The 21,607-nt window shown below is 42.3% G+C and overlaps 1 protein-coding gene across 2 annotated transcripts; it reads right to left on the bottom strand.

Annotated features, from left to right (window-relative positions):
• Positions 1–2,392: 2,392 nt before the first annotated feature.
• On the bottom strand, positions 2,393–18,848 carry LOC143807135 (acrosin-like). 2 transcript variants are annotated; one of them, XM_077288380.1, is made up of 5 exons: positions 18,613–18,848; positions 7,414–7,612; positions 4,940–5,205; positions 2,758–2,903; positions 2,393–2,656 (listed from the first exon to the last, which is right to left on the bottom strand). In XM_077288380.1, exons 1-5 carry the CDS (start codon positions 18,629–18,631, stop codon positions 2,471–2,473), a joined length of 816 nt encoding a protein of 271 aa, XP_077144495.1. In that variant the 5' UTR covers positions 18,632–18,848; the 3' UTR covers positions 2,393–2,470. The 2 variants fall into 2 exon arrangements, with proteins under 2 accessions (XP_077144495.1, XP_077144494.1); XM_077288379.1 differs by lacking the exon at positions 18,613–18,848 and adding an exon at positions 15,374–15,534.
• Positions 18,849–21,607: the final 2,759 nt, after the last annotated feature.

The following is a 21,607-nucleotide window of genomic DNA, read 5'->3' as shown; positions in this document are numbered from 1 at the left end:
AATACAGTCCACAGGGGCACTTGATAACGTAAATGACATATGCAGAGTCACATGTAAAGAATCCTTTGATGGGATATTCTTTACCATTGTGTGGATGATATAGGGTTGTGCCTCTCTGTATATTATTGCACTGCATGCACTGTAGGCAGGGAAATGTGCCTGTCCTTGGATTGGAAAGAAAGCGCTGTCTGGATGTACAGGCATTCCTCTCCTGAAGAGCGACTGACTTATTGATTATTGCTACAAAATACTATGTCCACCATGGGATCTGCATATGTTGATAACATTATTATATTCTAGAATGACATTGTGTTTCCAATATTCCTGCTAACACTGAAATCTCTCCTTGCAGAATCGTCTTTACTAAGATTGCCTGGAACCTATATCACCTCTGCTATCTCACTGAATACAGTCACCACGGATGATCACCTGTCACCAATCCTAGTACCTCTCATCACTCTGGAGAAACGTATCACAGCGCTTTAGAGCAATATGTACAGCGCATGCCCAAGGTGGAACGCATAGTCCCACCCACTCTAGCACTGGTGGAACACACCACAACCATACCGCCCCTTCGCACTAGGTCACTTCCGGTCTGGCACTTCCGGTAACGCGGCGCAGCAGCGCGCTCATATAAGGACACAGACCGGTGAGCTCCTCCACACTCAGGACAAGCGGTGGACACCGCGTCCGGAACGGGAGCTCACCAGGTAAGCTAGGCACTCACTGCCCATGGAGCACGCTAAGTAATACCAGGCCATATCTGTGGGGGCCCTTATAGTTATCTATCTTACCCCCACAGTGCGATACAAGCACAAAGACTGAACCTATGACTACCGGATCTCCTAAGGGGTATGTTCATTCTCACTATCCTCGCAATGGTTACTGCACAATCAAATAGTCCTAGACATTTTGTGCATATTTACAGGTAACTCGCCCATAAATTCGTTCATCAGCCATCTCTAAAAAAGAGAGGGTAGGTTTTCCATCTTCCTTCCTCCACTTAATGCACATAGCTTTGAATATTTTTCACCACAACGGTCACCATCAAACAGCCTCCTCCACATCACTCGTGCATGACCATTAGTACGTTTTTTCTATACTGCTTTGCACAAGGGACCGATATATTTTGCATATGGCCTATTCCATAGCAGCTATATGGTTTATTTACTCTAAAACATGTACGAGACCATTAATTGTATGAATTTATTGTATATACTTTATTTATTTTGTTATTGTTTACCATTCTGTTTAGTACATTGAAGAAGGTCTATGACCGAAACGTCATTGTGTATGTACTCTCTTAAATTAAAATCACATTTGCATTCTATCACGTGTGTGCCAAGTTGATCTACATCAGGACATGTGACCACTCTACCCGGCCTCCGACGATACACTGACAGGAGATAATAGCTCCCACAGTGTATCACTGAGCTGCCATGAGACTTCACCAGAGTTCATTAGTTCTGGTGCTCTCACGGCACTACCGCTGTGTGAGAAGTTTCCCATGCAACGGTGCACCGGAGCTGATCAGCTAATGAATTCTCACGGCAGCTCAGTGATACGCTACATGAGTGATTACCTCCTGTCTGTGTATCACTGACGGCTGGGTGAGATCGACGTCGGACACATGGTATTAAATTGACTATGGTGGAAAGGTGAGTATATGTTGGTTTATTATTTTTGATTGCTTGTAGGAGACGCGGGCATCAGGGATTAGGTGTTCGGTGAGTATGTATATTGCATGTGTTTACGTCAATGTTTTGATTTTTTTTTTTACAATTGAGCTCAGGCGCCGGATGATGAGACTATTCTATCATCATTGGCTCATGCTGTCTCTGTTATATGTGACAGCAGACATAGCTGGATAGGAGTAGTAGTCCCATCGGCAACAAATCCACAAACCTTTTTCCACCTGTGTTTTTGCTGCAGATTTCACTGACTCAATGAAAGTCAATGGGTGAAAAACGCTGCAGATCCGCAAAAAGAATTCACATGCTGTGGAAAATAAAACACTGCAAATAAGGAGGGAAATGTTCCGCAGCATGTGCACACCAATTCAGGAATGCCATTGATTAACATTGCTTAAGTAATCCATTGCCTTTTTGGAGCATTTCCGCTTGGAAAAAAACGCTGTGGAAACGCAACAAATCCGCAACTTTTGCATATAGCCTAACATGGACTTCCTGGTGAAGTCTGTGTTCAGGGTCTGTGCCCAAATAGTAGGTGTTCAGTATGGACACCGAACTTTATTGTTCAGGTTCGCCCATCTCTATTTTCTAGACTCTTTCTGTCCTTCAAAGAGGCATGGTTTAGATGAAAGAGATGCAGCCTGACTTGCAACACCGTGCTCCAAGGAATGTTGGCAGCCACACTAAACAATACTAGAAAATGCTTATGCCGAAATGTAATTTATTTTTCAAGAAAACAAGTTTAAGGTGTTGTTGTTGGTAACTATGATTCCTGTTTTTTAGACTTGTCCCGAAGAGGGGATGGATTCAAGTTTTTCCAATATCCAGGTCAGAAAGTATTGGGTCGATGTATAGACCCCGGGGCTTCGTGCTTGTGCACAGCCTGATCCCCAACTGGTTATTCCTACCACTGAAAATATCCTTGCATTGGGTTCCTTGCACATCAGTGGTCCTCCACTATCACCCTATAGGTATAGAAAAGAAACATATCAATGCACATATCTGAAGATTATTTATATATGGATCTTAAAAATATAAATTACTACATTTCATCACATGTGATTACCTGGCAACTGTCAATGCCTCCTTTTTCATAGCCTGCACATAGGTTGTAGACACCCACATCACCATTATACCATGAACGGCTATTGCATTTCTTATTAGGAATCAACTGCACTTGAGCTTCTTGAAGAATATCTGATGGTTCAGTGGCTGCAAATCAAACAATATGATATGTATAACTCATGGTATAGGACACCATAAACTCAAGCCATATACAGTGCCTTGCGAAAGTATTCGGCTTCCTGGAACACCATAAACTCAAGCCATATACAGTGCCTTGCGAAAGTATTCGGCTCCCTGGAACTTTCACCCTGAGCATCCTGCATGGTTAGTACCTAGTAGCACCCCCTCTTGAAAGTATCACAGCTTGTATAGTATCACAGATTATATATATATATATATATATATATATATATATATATATTCACACAAAATATGGGTAAAAATAATAGAGATAATACTGTTTTCTATTAAACTTACTACATTATATGCAATACCTTATCCAATGCTTTCTTTACATACTGTACATGTTATCACGGGTTTACCGCGGCAGAGGGGGGCCAGAAAACCATGGTGTCTGATTTTACGTACCCCTGCACTGATTAGAAGCACTTCACCATCATATTAAACAGTGCAGGTTTCTGCTAGCAGTGCAGGGGTAAATTTGTTCAGTTGAGAACCTCAGAAGCCTTCCTGCTTTGATGGTCTCAGCTGTTCAGTGTTTGCCACTCCCCTCTGCTATGTACACTCTCCTCTGGCAATCTGAGATTGCCAGTGCTAGTTTTATACTGCGCGATTCTGGAGTTGAGGAGTTGGTTGTTTGAGGAAGTGTTTGGTGTGTTATTCTAAAGACTGTTGCTTGGTGATTCATCTGTGTGTATATCCTCATCCTCTTCTATTTGGTTTTTGCTTCCTTTATTTTCTGGTGTTGCACTCCGTTGTTTGTGGGTGCATATTTGTATGATTGGCATTTTCATTTATCCCTGTATGTCTTCCCTTGTTAGTCTGCTAAATGTATTCTTATACACTGCTGCTCCACACTTCCCTGGGTGGGGAGGGGCTAGATACGAGCTGATTTAGGAGCTCAGCAAGGCACTTGACCCCGGCATCTTCACCATTAGAAGTAATCCAGGGAGCAGGGATAGCTATGGTGCCCCCAGTTTTAAGCATAGGAAGGAATCCATGGCCCCGGGATATCCGACAACAGTGTATTGACACATGTACTTATTAACTAGCAATTAGGTGACTATTGTTCCCTGTACATCTCAGCTTAACAGACGTCACATCTAATACTCGGTCTGTCACCAGCATCTTTGTCTAGATACCTCTGGTTGTTACACTGGCATTAATGGGGGTCACCGGTACTTCACGCTGGGCCTCATGTCCCCAATATGTAAGTCACTCGATGCCTAGTGTGTTCGTCTCACTGGCTGCCTTCATTCTCTGAAGCACGGGCCTGACCTGCACCCTTTCCCGTATATATGTGCCAGAAGTAACAGCCCAATTCACCCAAAGTTTCTCTTCAGCATGACAGACATTCCATCCCATCCAATGATCAGGATCCTTTCTTCAGAGCTTGACCTGTGGAGTCTGGATGCTGGGTCTTCACTGGCGAAGTCTGAACATTGGGTCTTGACTGACGAAGTCTGGACTTCAGTGCTTGACCAACAACTTGCTCTGGTACCGAGACACTCAGATATCTCTACTCTGGGGATGCTCACACGCTTGTTGCACAGCTCAAATGTCCTCTTCTTATTGCGTCCTGGTGCCAGCTTCTTACCCGCCTTTAATATTTAGTAACTGCACCACAGTTGTCACCTGACTCAGAGTCCATTTCAAGCTATTCCTTAAGGGAATACTCTCCCCATCCTACCACACAATATCATGGCTCCACACAGACCTCCATACAGTATGATGGTCCCCACGGCCCTCACATATATGCTGGCCTCCATACAACTCTCCACACAATATAATGGACCCCATACAACCCTCCACACTGTGTACTGACCTGCACACAGTATAATAGACTCCATACCTTTCCTACTATATCCATATACTTCCTAATACCATCTTACTTAACATTTGTCTCTTGATTGATATTGTTGCTTCCATTTTTGCTAGTTATTGCATGCTCAAAAATAAACAATATGTGTATATATATATATATATGTATAGATCAGACATACCTTCTTCTGCCACCACACCCCAGCCTGCAATGTAGCAATCAGTCTTGAATGAAACATCTGCTGTTTTCTGAGGAAGGCATGCTGGTTGAATGAATCTGTTATAACTGATTGGCCGATCCACAAACAGCAGGGCAATATCATTTTTTTCTGTTTCAAGGTCATAATTCTCATGTATAATCTTTTGGGAAATGCCTCGAATCTCAATTTCTGGGTCAAAAACTGACAGTTGATGGAGTCCAAAAACGAGCCTCCAAGAGTAGACATTGCTAAAACAATAGAAATGACGATATCAGAGGACATAAGCAATTATATATGCTAAACTAGCACTATGAGAAAAGTAAAATAAAGCTAGAGCTATACAGTGAATAGAGGCTATTGATCATTAAGAGTTACAGCTAATGAGAGGCTAGGGACACACGACCGTATTTTCTCTTACTTGAGAAAATTGGTCTGATTATGCTAATCACACTCTGATCATAGTCTGATTAGAGTGTCATCACTGTGATCCAATTTTCTTGGGTGAGAACAAGATTGAAAAAAAGGTATCCATCTTCTACATTATGTCAGTGCGTGAAAATAAGAATTCACTCTGATGACATCTGAAGACGAGATCTAAATATTGGATGCAAATTGTGTATATTGTGATTTTTTTCTCCTCGGACAGACTCTGTCCAAGATAAACATTAGACATGTGCATGGCCCCATAGACTAACACTGGTCCTGGTCAAATACAATGTTTTGTCGGATTGCACTTGGACCAACAATATGGTCGCCTACATGAGCCCTTATGGTGGCCACACAGAATCCATCAGGGTTTGTTTGTGGCCATAACACCTTGAGAAGCGCAATGCAACCACATTCACTATTGTGTTTTAGTGACTTAACACTGATCTTATGTTACACAGCTACAAGTCACCCTGTAGCCCCAGCCTAAAAGGTGTTTGTCCTTTTTGTGTATTGTAACCTGTATTTCATTTTCAAATTAATTATGGAAATGTCACTACTTTTCACTTCCTACATTAAGTTGTACAGGACATAGATAGAAATGTGTTGTATCTTTTCAGAAAATCTTTTAGTTTGTTATATATGAAAATTCGCTATACTCACCATCTCCAGGTCCACTACTGAGATTCCGCTGCTGCTCCTGGTATCTCACATTGGCTGCAGCACTGGTGTCACGTGGCAGCACAGCAGGCAATCACTGTGCTCAGTGGTTCTGTAAGCATGATGCCAGCCCATAGTCAATATCAGATACCAGGAGCAGTGGTGGAGACTTAGTGCTGAACCTGGGAAAGGTGAGTAAACTGTGGTTTATAAAAAAAAAAAAAACTGTGTTCAGAGGCTAAGATTTCCTTAACTGGTACACCCCCTTTAAGGTCTTATTATAAATATATAATGTTATATTTCTTTTATGTCAACAAAATACATAAATTTCATCATTATATCTGAATTGAGCAAATAGTCAATATGTCTGAGTTAAAGGGGTAGTCCGGTCTGTTGATTCTAGGTGACTACAGATTTCTGAATCCTTTCACCTCAAGCTGTCAGGGTTCTCCGGTATTGCCAGCTAGAGCAGGCAGTCACATGACCGCGAGTAGGCGAATGGTATTGTTCCGGCCACATTTTGACTAGACGTGCTTGGCCTCAATTACTATAAAAGTACTGAGCAAGGCCGAGCAAGTCTAGTCGGAATGTGGATGCAATCATGCAAATTTCTTACTTGTGGTCTCATCAGCAATAGCAGAGTGTGCGGTGCTCACACTGTAGGGATTCAGAAGTCTCCAGTCACATAGAATGACTGCAGACTTTTATTGGAAAAACAGACAACCCCTTTAAGGATTTACTGTATGGTTCCAGTATCGTAACGAGATGGAGAACAGCCATAAATACTCAGTGTGTCGCCGTACAGTATCCATACTATGCATCCATTCTCCTTCTCTTACAATGATAATCACGGACAGCGCACGGAAGGCACACTGATGACATCTGTTTGCTATCCGTGATTATCATGGACCCTTCTTGTAAAGGTAAATTTGATCCATGATTTGGATCAACAACGAGCATGTGTACGTGATTTTTTGTGGATGACTTGGTCTGCAAAAAAATTTGAATTTGTGAACAGCCCAACAGATTGCAATGGGTACATGTGTTCTGTGAAAAACATGGATAGAAGACGTACATGAAAAACAGACATCTGAATGAGGCCTAAACCCCAGGAATTCCCTAAGAATCTTACTACATTCTGTATTAGGCCGGAGACACACTGGTGCGAGATACGGCCGAGTCTCGCTGGTTAAAAGCAAGCTGTGGCACCTGCACTCCGGAGCGGAGCATGCAGCTGCATAGCAATACATGGAGCTGCACGCTCAGATCCGGAATGCAGGTGCCACAGCTTGCTTTTAACCAGCGAGACTCGGCCGTCTCTCGCACCAGTGTGTCTCCGGCCTTACAAAGAGCGTGAAGGGGTCTCTTACTCTTCATGGTACTTGAAGCAGTGAGCAGCTGTTACAACCCAGTGAGTGTTAAGGATTGAGCCTCCGCACATGTGTATAAAGGTGTCTTCATCTATCGGTTGCTGGATGCTGACTAACCATGGCCAGGACCCAGGTTGGGCATCTCTCCCACCAACAATGCGCGAGCCAATGTTAATGTCTGCTAGACGATTTCCACATGCTAGAAGGAAAGAAAATATTTGATTGGTTTTAGTCTTTGCAGTTATAATGGATAAACAATCTTGGATTTTATGGATGGAGACCAGTGTGTCAAAAATGTCCAGGATTAAGTATGTTAAGTAATGATGTGTTCATGTCACTAATAATTATATCATGTTTTGGGACACGTGGCCTGGCAGGTATGTGAGGAAGATTCTCAGCTCAACGCTCCTGCTTCAACCCCCACAAAAATCCTGTAATACCCCAGTAATATACCAGACTTGGAAGACACAAAGTAAAAGCCTGTATTACCCTACACCTTTGCCGTGCAGTGAGCGGATTCACGGCCCTAAACATCATGACCCGCAGCAGGAAAACCGGAGAAAATAAGCAGCAGCCAAGAGAAAATCCTCCATCCAAAATGGCGTTGGCGTCCAAGACTCCTTTCAGAGAAGCTCGTGGGATTTGCTAGAATCCATAAGTCACTGGAACAGGCTACTATTCAGGGGAAGGGAAACCGGGAATTACCTGATCCGGAGAGGCGGGTAAGCACCATGGATACCATCTATTTAGGCAAGATGGTGCTTTGTTTATATTATACAGATTGTAACTGAAGCTGCCAAATTACATGTTACTAGGATAATAGGTAGCCCTGTCCTCTTAAGGTACCTTCACACGAAACGACTTTGTAACGATATCGCTAGCGATCCGTGACGTTGCAGCGTCCTGGCTAGCGATATCGTTTAGTTTGACACGCAGCAGCGATCAGGATCCTGCTGTGATATCGCTGGTCGCTGAATAAAGTCCAGAACTTTATTTGGTCGTCCGATCGCCGTGTATCGTTGTGTTTGACAGCAAAAGCAACGATACCAGCGATATTTTACACTGGTAACCAGGGTAAACATCGGGTTACTAAGCGCAGGGCCGCGCTTAGTAACCCGATGTTTACCCTGGTTACCAGCGTAAAATGTAAAAAAAACCAAACAGTACATACTTACATGCGTCCCCCCGGCGTCCGCTTCCCACACTGACTGAGCGCCGCAAAGTGAAAGTGAAAGCACAGCACAGCGGTGACGTCACCGCTGTGCCCTGCTACTGCCGGCGCTCACACAGTGCAGGAAGCGGACGCCGGGGGACGCATGTAAGTATGTACTGTTTGTTTTTTTTACATTTTACGCTGGTAACCAGGGTAAACATCGGGTTACTAAGCGCGGCCCTGCGCTTAGCAACCCGATGTTTACCCTGGTTACCCGGGGACCTCGGCATCGTTGGTCGCTGGAGAGCTGTCTGTGTGACAGCTCTCCAGCGATCAAACAGCGACGCTGCAGCGATCGGCATCGTTGTCGCTATCGCTGCAGCGTCGTTTCATGTGAAGGTACCTTTAGGCTGAGAGGAATGTCCAATGGATATAATCTAGTTAATCAAATGTTATCATACCAGATACTATCTGTTTTGTTTTGGCTTAAAATGTTCTTTTATGACTAACAGCCTGGCGGCTACAAACTCTTCTATACTGATAGGAATAAATATTGCATATTCTGCTCAAAAATTAGTATCTAACATAAAATGCATTATACTTTTTGGATGTCTATGGACAGTACAGTATACTATATGGATGAATATGGGGTGCATTATACTATATGGCTGACTAAGGGCTGTACATTATACTTTATGGATTACTGTAGGATGTGCATTATACTTTATGTATGGCTATGGGGGTGCATTATACTTTATGGATGACTATGGGTTGTGCATTATATTTTATGGATAACTATGAGATGCATTTTACTTTATGGATGACTATGGGCTGTGCATTATACTTTATGGATGACTATGGGCTGTGCATTATACTTTATGGATGACTATGGGTTATGCATTATACTTTATGGATGACTATGGACTGTGCATTATACTTTATGGATGACTATGAGGTGCATTATACTTTCTGGATGATTATGAGATGTGGATTATACTTTATAGATGACTATGGGTTGCATTATACGTTATGAATGAATATGGGATGCATTATACTTTATAGATGACTATGGGTTGTATTATACTTTATGGATGACTATGGGTTGTGTTATACTTTTTGGATGACTATGAGGTGCATTATACTTTATGGCTGACTATGGGATGTGCATTTGGATGACTATGAGGTGCATTATACTTTATGGCTGACTATGGGATGTGCATTATACTTTATGGATGATTATGAGATGTGCATTACACTTTATGGATGACTATGGGTTGCATTATACTTTATGGATGATTATGAGATGTGCATTACACTTTATAGATGACTATGGGTTGTATTATACTTTATGGATGACTATGGGCTGTGCATTATACTTTATGGATGACTATGGGCTGTGCATTATACTTTATGGATGACTAAGGGCTGTGCATTATACTTTATGGATGACTATGGGCTGTGCATTATACTTTATGGATGACTATGAGGTGCATTATACTTTTCGGATGATTATGAGATGTGCATTACACATTACAGATGTGCTCCTACGGGAGCCACGTGGGAGTTCCACCTCTCCCCCAATACACCACTCAGACTGACTCTCATGTTCAGGTTTTTAACAACCCATGTGATGATCACATGACCTTGACCTCACACAGGTACTGTCAGGACTCTGCAAGTGGAGGTATGGTGGACCTCCTTCCACCTGCTCTATGAAGGTTCACTAAAACCAGTCCATAACATAACTTATCCCTCTCAGTACATAGTATGCTGGAGGAAAACTATTCTGGTTTTATAGCACTGAAACTAATATACCACAGTGACACATATCTCCCTTCATACACTGTGCCCGTAACCCTGTCACAGTTTATGTATAATATGTATATTGGGTAACGTTTCTCCTTGCGGAGAGTGACTTACCGGTTTTGGCATGCCAAGGTAAGGAGGCTTACTCACCATGCAATGCTCCTCTGCTAAATGTAATATGCAAAGTGCCTTAATCCTACAAGTTACTATTGACCCTTTAACAGGCTTTGAAATGTGACTTAAGATAATCAGAATTTTAATTTGCAGACACGGTGTTTAGGGGTATTGCCTCTCGACAGTACAAAGTATGAGAACTGATTTGGCTAGGTGAGAGGCTCTGGACTGAGGTCACATTTCAAGGCCTGATAAAGGGCCGAGAGTAATTTGTAGGATCACTGCTTCCAACTGGTGGCGCTATAGAGTCCAAATCCCCTTCTCTGAAGAGGTAATTTGCATGTATACATATACACACACTCGCTAGCAGACATATATGTATAGGCAAGGTAAATTATTCATTTACATGTGTATAAGCACAGCAAATGCATCATGTAATAAAGAGATTGAATTCTCATTTAGGGACAGTTAGTGGAGAAGAAATACATATCTTTCCTTTATGTTCCTCTTGCCTACACTCTTCAAAATGCTGAGATAATACAATAATCAAAATAAAACCCCAGGAATCTAGAAGTTAAGGTTTATATTTTATTACACTTAAGTCTTTCAATACTGGAGATAAAAATTGCTGCCTGTCGCTGATCTGGGAGGATTCAATTTGTGATTTACTTAACTGAAGTTAAGAAAGTTTAAGAATTACATGCGTAACCGTTCACGGTCGCAGAAGTCGCAACCGGGCTCTTGAGGGTGAGGGGCCTTCCAACGCCAGCACAAACTTCAACTGGATGTGCGTCCAAGGACACACATTGAGCTGAAGTATATTGCAGCTCAGAAACCTGTTGGGTCCCTGCATAGCAATGCACGAATGGGACTGGGGACATATGGCAGTGATGTCATGCACTTCCGCCACTTGCACGCTGAAATCATTTGCAGACTTCAGAAGAAGATGATAGGTGAACATAGTTATTTTTTCTATGCATGAAAGAACAGCAGCAGAATGGTTGAAATATACCAGCATGGGGAACACACATACCAAAACAGGGGATCTATATACTAGTATGGGGCCCAGAATGGGGGATATGTATACCAGGATAGGACCCAGGATAAGGGACATATATACCTGGATGGGGGATATATGTACAAGGACGGTGCCCAGGCTAGGGAATATATATACCAGGATGGGGCCCAGGCTAAGGGACATATATACCAGGATTGGGCTCAAGCTAGGAGACATACACTCACCGGCCACTTTATTAGGTACACCTGTCCAACTTCTTGTTAATACTTAATTTCTAATCAGCCAATCACATGGCGGCAACTCAGTGCATTTAGGCATGTAGACATGGTCAAGACAATCTCCTGCAGTTCAAACCGAGCATCAGTATGGGGAAGAAAGGTGATTTGAGTGCCTTTGAACGTGGCATGGTTGTTGGTGCCAGAAGGGCTGGTCTGAGTATTTCAGAAACTGCTGATCTACTGGGATTTTCACGCACAACCATCTCTAGGGTTTACAGAGAATGGTCCGAAAAAGAAAAAAAATCCAGTGAGCGGCAGTTCTGTGGGCGGAAATGCCTTGTTGATGCCAGAGGTCAGAGGAGAATGGGCAGACTGGTTCGAGCTGATAGAAAGGCAACAGTGACTCAAATCGCCACCTGTTACAACCAAGGTAGGCCTAAGAGCATCTCTGAAAGCACAGTGCGTCGAACTTTGGGCTACAGCAGCAGAAGACCACACCGGGTACCACTCCTTTCAGCTAAGAACAGGAAACTGAGGCTACAATTTGTACAAGCTCATCGAAATTGGACAGTAGAAGATTGGAAAAACGTTGCTTGGTCTGATGAGTCTCGATTTCTGCTGCGACATTCGGATGGTAGGGTCAGAATTTGGCGTAAACAACATGAAAGCATGGATCCATCCTGCCTTGTATGGAGCATCTTTGGGATGTGCAGCCGACAAATCTGCGGCAACTGTGTGATGCCATCATGTCAATATGGACCAAAATCTCTGAGGAATGCTTCCAGCACCTTGTTGAATCTATGCCACAAAGAATTGAGGCAGTTCTGAAGGCAAAAGGGGGTCCAACCCGTTACTAGCATGGTGTACCTAATAAAGTGGCCGGTGAGTGTATATACCAGTTTGCCAGGATACCAGGATGGGGTCAGTAAGGGAACATATATACTAGGATGGAGGATATATATATATATATATATATATATATATATATATATATATATATATATATATATATATACAGTGGGGCAAAAAAGTATTTAGTCATTCAGCAATAGTGCAAGTTCCACCACTTAAAAAGAGGAGAGGCGTCTGTAATTTACATCATAGGTAGACCTCAACTATGGGAGACAAACTGAGAAAAAAAAATCCAGAAAATCACATTGTCTGTTTTTTTATCATTTTATTTGCATATTATGGTGGAAAATAAGTATTTGGTCAGAAACAAACAATCAAGATTTCTGGCTCTCACAGACCTGTAACTTCTTCTTTAAGAGTCTCCTCTTTCCTCCACTCATTACCTGTAGTAATGGCACCTGTTTAAACTTGTTATCAGTATAAAAAGACACCTGTGCACACCCTCAAACAGTCTGACTCCAAACTCCACTATGGTGAAGACCAAAGAGCTGTCAAAGGACACCAGAAACAAAATTGTAGCCCTGCACCAGGCTGGAAAGACTGAATCTGCAATAGCCAACCAGCTTGGAGTGAAGAAATCAACAGTGGGAGCAATAATTAGAAAATGGAAGACATTCAAGACCACTGATAATCTCCCTCGATCTGGGGCTCCACGCAAAATCCCACCCCGTGGGGTCAGAATGATCACATGAACGGTGAGCAAAAATCCCAGAACCACGCGGGGGGACCTAGTGAATGAACTGCAGAGAGCTGGGACCAATGTAACAAGGCCTACCATAAGTAACACACTACGCCACCATGGACTCAGAATGTAACAAGGCCTACCATAAGTAACACACTACGCCACCATGGACTCAGATCCTGCAGTGCCAGACGTGTCCCACTGCTTAAGCCAGTACATGTCCGGGCCCGTCTGAAGTTTGCTAGAGAGCATTTGGATGATCCAGAGGAGTTTTGGGAGAATGTCCTATGGTCTGATGAAACCAAACTGGAACTGTTTGGTAGAAACACAACTTGTCGTGTTTGGAGGAAAAAGAATACTGAGTTGCATCCATCAAACACCATACCTACTGTAAAGCATGGTGGTGGAAACATCATGCTTTGGGGCTGTTTCTCTGCAAAGGGGCCAGGACGACTGATCCGGGTACATGAAAGAATGAATGGGGCCATGTATCGTGAGATTTTGAGTGCAAACCTCCTTCCATCAGCAAGGGCATTGAAGATGAAACGTGGCTGGGTCTTTTAACATGACAATGATCCAAAGCACACCGCCAGGGCAATGAAGGAGTGGCTTCGTAAGAAGCATTTCAAGGTCCTGGAGTGGCCTAGCCAGTCTCCAGATCTCAACCCTATAGAAAACCTTTGGAGGGAGTTGCAAGTCCGTGTTGCCAAGCAAAAAGCCAAAAACATCACTGCTCTAGAGGAGATCTGCATGGAGGAATGGGCCAACATACCAACAACAGTGTGTGGCAACCTTGTGAAGACTTACAGAAAACGTTTGACCTCTGTCATTGCCAACAAAGGATATATTACAAAGTATTGAGATGAAATTTTGTTTCTGACCAAATACTTATTTTCCACCATAATATGCAAATAAAATGATAAAAAAACAGACAATGTGATTTTCTGGATTTTTTTTTTCTCAGTTTGTCTCCCATAGTTGAGGTCTACCTACGATGTAAATTACAGACGCCTCTCATCTTTTTAAGTGGTGGAACTTGCACTATTGCTGAATGACTAAATACTTTTTTGCCCCACTGTATATATATCAGGATGGGGGCCCCCGGTCCAAATTTGGCACTAGGGCCCATCGGACTTTACTTATGCCACTGATAAGAATGTACGCCTGCATCTAACAATGGTCATACTTGTATATTTTGTGAAAAGACTATACAAATTGAGCATCATCTCAACTTCAATTTTTACCAGGCATCATATATACACTATTATACAAAATACCCAAAACAATGATGAGGAAGTGACTATCACGAAACGCGCGTTGGGGCGTCGGGAGCACCTGCATCAGACCTTGTATTCATATGTAAGTTCCTTTATCTTTATTATGCCTACTCTGATGTGCGTATGAATGTTTCTTTGGCACCTTATATTAGATTAAATGTACAATCATGTTTGCATGCTTTTTAGCAGCAGTTTATATTCATGAAGCACCTTTTCACATTTAATATATATTGAATACATAATTATGTTTGCATGCTTTTTCAGTAGCAGCTTATATTTATGGAGCACCTTATTGCATTCAATGTATATTTAATTATACTTGCACCTGATATGCATTACAGTACTAAAGTACTTTAGAAAAAGGCACTTTACAGGATTATATTTTATGCACTATTTATTTGTACATTTTGTTTAGCTAATTTAAAGAATATTTTTCAGCATTCAATGTATTTTCATGTTGAGTAGGATTCTATATATGGGTTAATGATGAATTTAAGGTCTCCCTAAAACTATTATTGAAATTGCGGCATCTGTTTTGGCTTTGGCATTTGTTTTATATGTTTTAGTCTACAAAGAATAAAGATTAAAAAATTATTTTATATCATATATACACTAGTTAGATAATTTTTGCATTTTACAGCTGAGTTAAATTATCTTATAGTGATGTTGCTCCAACACTTTTCTAGTATGCAATGAGATATATAAGATTGGAAATAAGGTGTTTCTATCAATTTGTCAGCATCTGAAATCACGTCTAATTTTCTTTGGTTGCATACTTACTGTTAGGGACAGGAAAGCCAGTGGCATAATCCTTCAAATGCCATAGCAAAATGGAGATGGCATGTACAAACAACTGGAACTTCATTGTCACTTTGTGTCTTTCCAGATGCTAAGGAGAATAACTGTAACTAGACCTGAGTTTAGAATGTTGGAGGTGGCAGCATAGTGACCTAACAATGCAATATGTTTGTTCCATCCCCAGTTCTACAGTGTGACATCATGATGGAATTATTAGGCCCTTATGGGGCTTATTGAGGAAAAAGGACTTCCCCTTATAGTGCCTTCATAACAAAATTGTAGGGAATATGCTGTATGCTGTGTTTTTGCAATATTCTTGTTTAGATTTTTTTTTTTTAAAGTAGGCTCTAATGTAGTAATTTTTTTCATAGACATCTCTATAGAAAGATAAACTCCTAATGTCGCTTTCACACATTTGACTTTCATGGTCTCAGTATGGGCTGCAATATTTGGACTGGCCCCCGGTCTTCTGACCCAAACTCGAAATCCTTATGCATACCAATGAGGCTGTTGAATTGGGGTCATCAAACCAATGGCCGACTTACACATCACAGTCCATAATAGGCTGTTTTCACACTTATAGCAAAATAAATACCAACAGAACATCAGTACAAATGACAATCAAAATATCCTTAATGGCGACTCAAAAAATCGAAGTATCATAACTAAGGAGAACTATAAGTCATAAATAGCCAAAAAATTATTTAAAATAATCTACATTTTATTGAAAAATTGTTTACATATAACATTAAAATATACCATAATCAATACATAAATGTGATAAATCCATAGGTGCATCCAAAATCCAAGGTACACAGAACAGGATACTGCTAAATGTGTCTAGATATACCATGTAACAAAGTGCATCTGTATTGCTGCAATCAGATCTGACCACAGATATATGGGCTGTGACACTCTAACTATAGTAAGATCAGTGCATTTCATGCATGTAACTTAGCCACAAGCCCAGTAGTAGTCAGATTATAATGTGCACACAAATAAATTAGACATAATTACCCATGGTAGTGCAGCAGATCCAATTCTAGTGCCAAGGGTTACCCTTGGCACTAGAATTGGATCTGCTGCACTACCATGGGTAATTATGTCTAATTTATTTGTGTGCACATTATAATCTGACTACTACTGGGCTTGTGGCTAAGTTACATGCATGAAATGCACTGATCTTACTATAGTTAGAGTGTCACAGCCCATATATCTGTGGTCAGATCTGATTGTAGCAGTGGCGGACACTGAAAGCTTTGGGCCCCTGTGCAAGAAATGTGTCTGGGCCCCCCTCCCTGCCCAGCATCATACCTCCCAACTTTTGAAGATGGGAAAGAGGGACCAAGCTTGCGGCGCGCAACATGCGCCGCGGCAAATTTTAGGCCACGCCTCTGGCCACACCCATTCATAACTAGTCACACCCATATCCACGTCCCAACCACACCCATTTAGCACTGCTGATCACACTTTCATAAAGAATAATTATAAATAAAAAAATATGGCCACACAGTGCTCCATACTGTATAATGGCCACACATGATGGTCAATACTGTATAATGACCGCAGATAATGCTCCATACTGTATAATGACCGCACATGATGCTCCATACTGTATAATGGCCACACATGATGCTCCATACTGTATAATGACCGCACATGATGCTCCATACTGTATAATGACCGCACATGATGCTCCATACTTTATAATGACCGCACATGATGCTCCATACTGTATAATGACCGCACATGATGCTCCATGCTGTATACTGACCGCACATGATGCTCCATACTGTATAATGACCGCACATGATGCTCCATACTGTATAATGACCGCACATAATGCTCCATACTGTATAATGACCGCACATGATGCTCCATACTGTATAATGGCCACACATGATGCTCCATTCTGTATAATGACCGCACATGAGGCTCCATACTGTATAATGACCGCACATAATGCTCCATACTGTATAATGACCGCACATGATGCTCCATACTGTATAATGACCGCACATGATGCTCCATACTGTATAATGGCCACACATGATGCTCCATTCTGTATAATGACCGCACATGAGGCTCCATACTGTATAATGACCGCACATAATGCTCCATACTGTATAATGACCGCACATAATGCTCCATACTGTATAATGACCGCACATGATGCTGCATACTGTATAATGGCCACACATGATGCTCCATACTGTATATTGACCGCACATGATGCTCCATACTGTATATTGACCGCACATGATGCTCCATACTGTATATTGACCGCACATGATGCTCCATACTGTATATTGACCGCACATGATGCTCCATACTGTATATTGACCGCACATGATGCTCCATACTGTATAATGACCGCACATGATGCTCCATACTGTATAATGACTGCACATGATGCTCCATACTGTATAATGACCGCACATGATGCTCCATACTGTATATTGACCGCACATGATGCTGCATACTGTATAATGACCGCACATAATGCTGCATACTGTATAATGACCGCACATAATGCTCCATACTGTATATTGGCCACACATGATGCTCCATACTGTATATTGACCGCACATGATGCTCCATACTGTATAATGACCGCACATGATGCTCCATACTGTATAATGACCGCACATGATGCTCCATACTGTATATTGACCGCACATGATGCTGCATACTGTATAATGACCGCACATAATGCTCCATACTGTATAATGGTCACACATGATGCTCCATACTGTATATTGACCGCACATGATGCTCCATACTGTATAATGACTGCACATGATGCTCCATACTGTATAATGACCGCACATGAGGCTCCATACTGTATATACTGTGCACTGTACTATGTGCACATATATAGTGTTATATACACTGAGCACTGACCAGGCTGCAGGAACTCACATTATAATATACTATCCTGCAGCCTGGTCAGTGCTCAGTGCACATAACACTATATATGTGCACATAGTACAAATATATATCTGATATATAATGTGGGATGTCCTGGAGCCGGGCTCAGGGTCACACAGTGCAGGGTGAGGATCACTGTGACTTATTGCTGCAGCTTCAGCTTACATGCAGATCGGGTGACGCTGGAGCCGAGACCTTATCTGTATGTAAACTTAAGGTGGTGTAATAAATCTCACAGTGCAGAGAGATCCTCTACAGAAAGCAGGAGTCAGATGAAGCCCGTCACATACCTCCTGCCCGGGACCCCATGGCTTTCTACTAACTTCATCTCTCCTCTCCGGCGCGCAGGTGACGTCAGATCAGCAGACACACAGGCTCCTGCTGTGTCTGCAATAGGAGGATGCCGGCCGGCACTTGTACACTGCTAATACAGTGCGGGGCCTGCACCCGTGCACCGATCTACTGCAGCAGCACAAAGCCGGGCCCCTGTATGTCCCTGCCTGCAAGGGCCCCCCTCCACCTCCGGGCCCCGGTGCGGCTGCACCGGTTGAACCGGCGGTAGGTCCGCCCCTGTCTGAAAGCACTGGGTTTTTTTTACATTTTGACCATTTCTCCTTTTCAGAAAAAAAATACAAAATTTATTGCTTGGAACTACGGAGACATATTGTCAGAAGTTTATAGACTAAAAGAACAAACTGAACATTTTGCAGTGGTCTCTTAATTTTTGCCAGAGCTGTATGGGAATTATATTACCTCATGCAACAGATATTACCTCATATTGGATTTTTCATCATATATCAGATTATATTGCCTCATATATCGGATATTGCCTCATAAATGGGATTATACCACCTCATATATCAGATATCACCTCATATATCAGATTATATTACATCACATATTGGATTATATCATATACGGGTATCACCCTATATATTGGATCATATTATTTAACATAGGATTATTTCACCTCATATTAGATATTACTTTATATATGTTTATATTACATCATATCTCGGGTTATATTACCTCATATATTGGATAGTACCTCACATATCTGATTATATTACCTCATATATCGGATATCAAATCATATATTGGATATTACCTCATATTTTGGATAATCTTACCTCATATATGGGATTATATTACCTCATATATCGGATATCAAATATACTGGATATTACCTCATATTTTGGATAATCTTACCTCATATATGGGATTATATTACCTCATATATTGGATATCAAATCGTATATTGGATATTACCTCATATATGGGATTATATTACCTCACATATTGGATATTAGCTTGTACATCGGATTATATTGCATCATTTGGGATTATGTTACTTCATATAACAGATATGCAATATATTGGATTATATTATCCCACATAAAATAATATTGGCTCATATATGGAGATTATATTACCTCGTGCAACAGATATTACCTCACATTGGATATTACCTCATATATAGCCTCATACATTTATGATCTCAGACATCACATCATATATCGGATTATATTACCTCATATATTTACTATTTCCTAATATATGGGATTATATTACTTCATATATTGGATCTCACATCATATATCAGATTATATTACCTCATATATTGGCTATTTCCTAATATATGGGATTATATTACCTCATATATTGGATCTCACATCATATATCAGATTATATTACCTCATATATTGGCTATTTCCTAATATATGGGATTATATTACCTCATATATTGACTATTTCCTAATATATGGGATTATATTTGCAGCGCCCCAGAGTCCTGGTCGTTGCAGTAATGTTGTTCTTCCACCAAGGGGAGCAATATTACGTCTGAAGGCAATAAAGGAGATCTTCTGTCCAGGTATCACAACCACACACAACACACTTCACACACCAGTCCACCAGGGGGAGCAAAGGTTCTATCCACTAGGCCACTCCTCACAGATAGGTAAAACTGGTGGGTTGGTTAGGAAGAGAGACAGAAGCTGACTGGGCTTCACCCAGACAGTCAGAGCTCGACGGAGTTTGGCAGAAGCTGGCTGGAGTCGGTTCCAGCCAGATCCAGACTGCGGTCTGAGGAAGACGAGGGTCCACGGAGCAGCGCCTGCCCCACGTGCGGCAGCATCCAAAGAAAGAGACATTGAAAGGAAGTGTGTTGCAGTGAGTGAGAAACGAAGGCATAGCAACAAGTGGATACCAGAGAGGATAGTGACAGATGAGAAGCGGCATCCTTCTGGTGCGCGATCCGGTAGCCAGAATACCGAGGGAGTAAAGTGCTCTACGCCTTGCTTCAGAGACTGGCAGGACAGTCAATTCCAAGTTGGCTGCCCGACCTTAATACCTAGGAAGACACGGTGGCAACTTGTGGGGGTCAGGGCATCTCTAGGGTACCTATAAACAAGCCTCAGGCCATCAGTCATACGGGTTTTGTTCTATCCGACCATGGGGAACAGTGAGAAGAGTAATAACAGTGAGGACCTTATTAGAGCTTATGCAAGTGAGGACCTACTGTGTTACTGTGCGCATAGGAAGGCTATTGCATTCCACCTGGACAAGGAGACTTTGGATTTGCCTTCGGACCGGCCGGACTCTGCCTACCCTGTGATCCGGTGCCCTGGACTGTGGACACTGAAGCCTTCAGTAAAAGGTAAAGAGACTGCAACCTTGTGTCCTCGTTATTCACTGCGCCTCACATCATCCACCATCACCACCCACACTCTGGGAAGCCCTGGGGAAACACTTCACCTGTGGGAAGGTATACCATCTAGCTGCCATAACATCACCCCAGCGGACCCCTAAGCAGCGTCGGTCACCCTGACCGAATACCACAGGTGGCGTCACGAACACTATCCCTTTAAAGACCTTTCCCTTTCAATACGGACGCCCCTAGGGCCAAGGACCGGGTCAGCCGCCGTGACATCCCTGCTGAGAACCGAAGGACCCGGCTCCGAGTACCCCACTGCCCTACTCGGGGCGCTCCAAATCTTAGCGTCACGAACAGGATCTACTTAAGCCCGAAGAATCGGGTCATGTGTGCCTAAGAACTGTGCCAGAGTTGTATTTGAACTGTGTTTCATTGCTGAACTGTGTATCACCATTACTGCAAAGATTCCCGCCAAAACCGCCGCCATTACAGCACCATGCAGTGTGCAGAAGGAGTGGGGTGTGTCATCGTGGGCGTAGCCTGGAAGAACGGCGCGAAAGTGGAGCCAGCCCCTCACAGATACTACTACGTCAGAAAAATATGCCCATCAACCAAAGGAATTCACCTCC

The sequence above is a fragment of the Ranitomeya variabilis genome, chromosome 2 (genome assembly GCF_051348905.1).
Source record: "Ranitomeya variabilis isolate aRanVar5 chromosome 2, aRanVar5.hap1, whole genome shotgun sequence".
Taxonomy (NCBI): domain Eukaryota; kingdom Metazoa; phylum Chordata; class Amphibia; order Anura; family Dendrobatidae; genus Ranitomeya; species Ranitomeya variabilis.
Note: the sequence above shows the minus strand (reverse complement) of the source record. Positions and strands in the feature narration are given on the sequence as shown.

Excerpts from the sequence above, each read along its gene's own strand:
- LOC143807135 (XM_077288379.1), bottom strand. The coding sequence starts at position 15,458 with ATGAAGTTCCAGTTGTTTGTACATGCCATCTCCATTTTGCTATGGCAT. Across the intron at positions 5,206-7,413 it reads TGCTTCAAGTACCATGAAGA|CAATGTCTACTCTTGGAGGC; the intron begins GTAAGAGACCCC and ends CTATTGTTTTAG. Across the intron at positions 2,657-2,757 it reads GAGGCATTGACAGTTGCCAG|GGTGATAGTGGAGGACCACT; the intron begins GTAATCACATGT and ends CTATACCTATAG.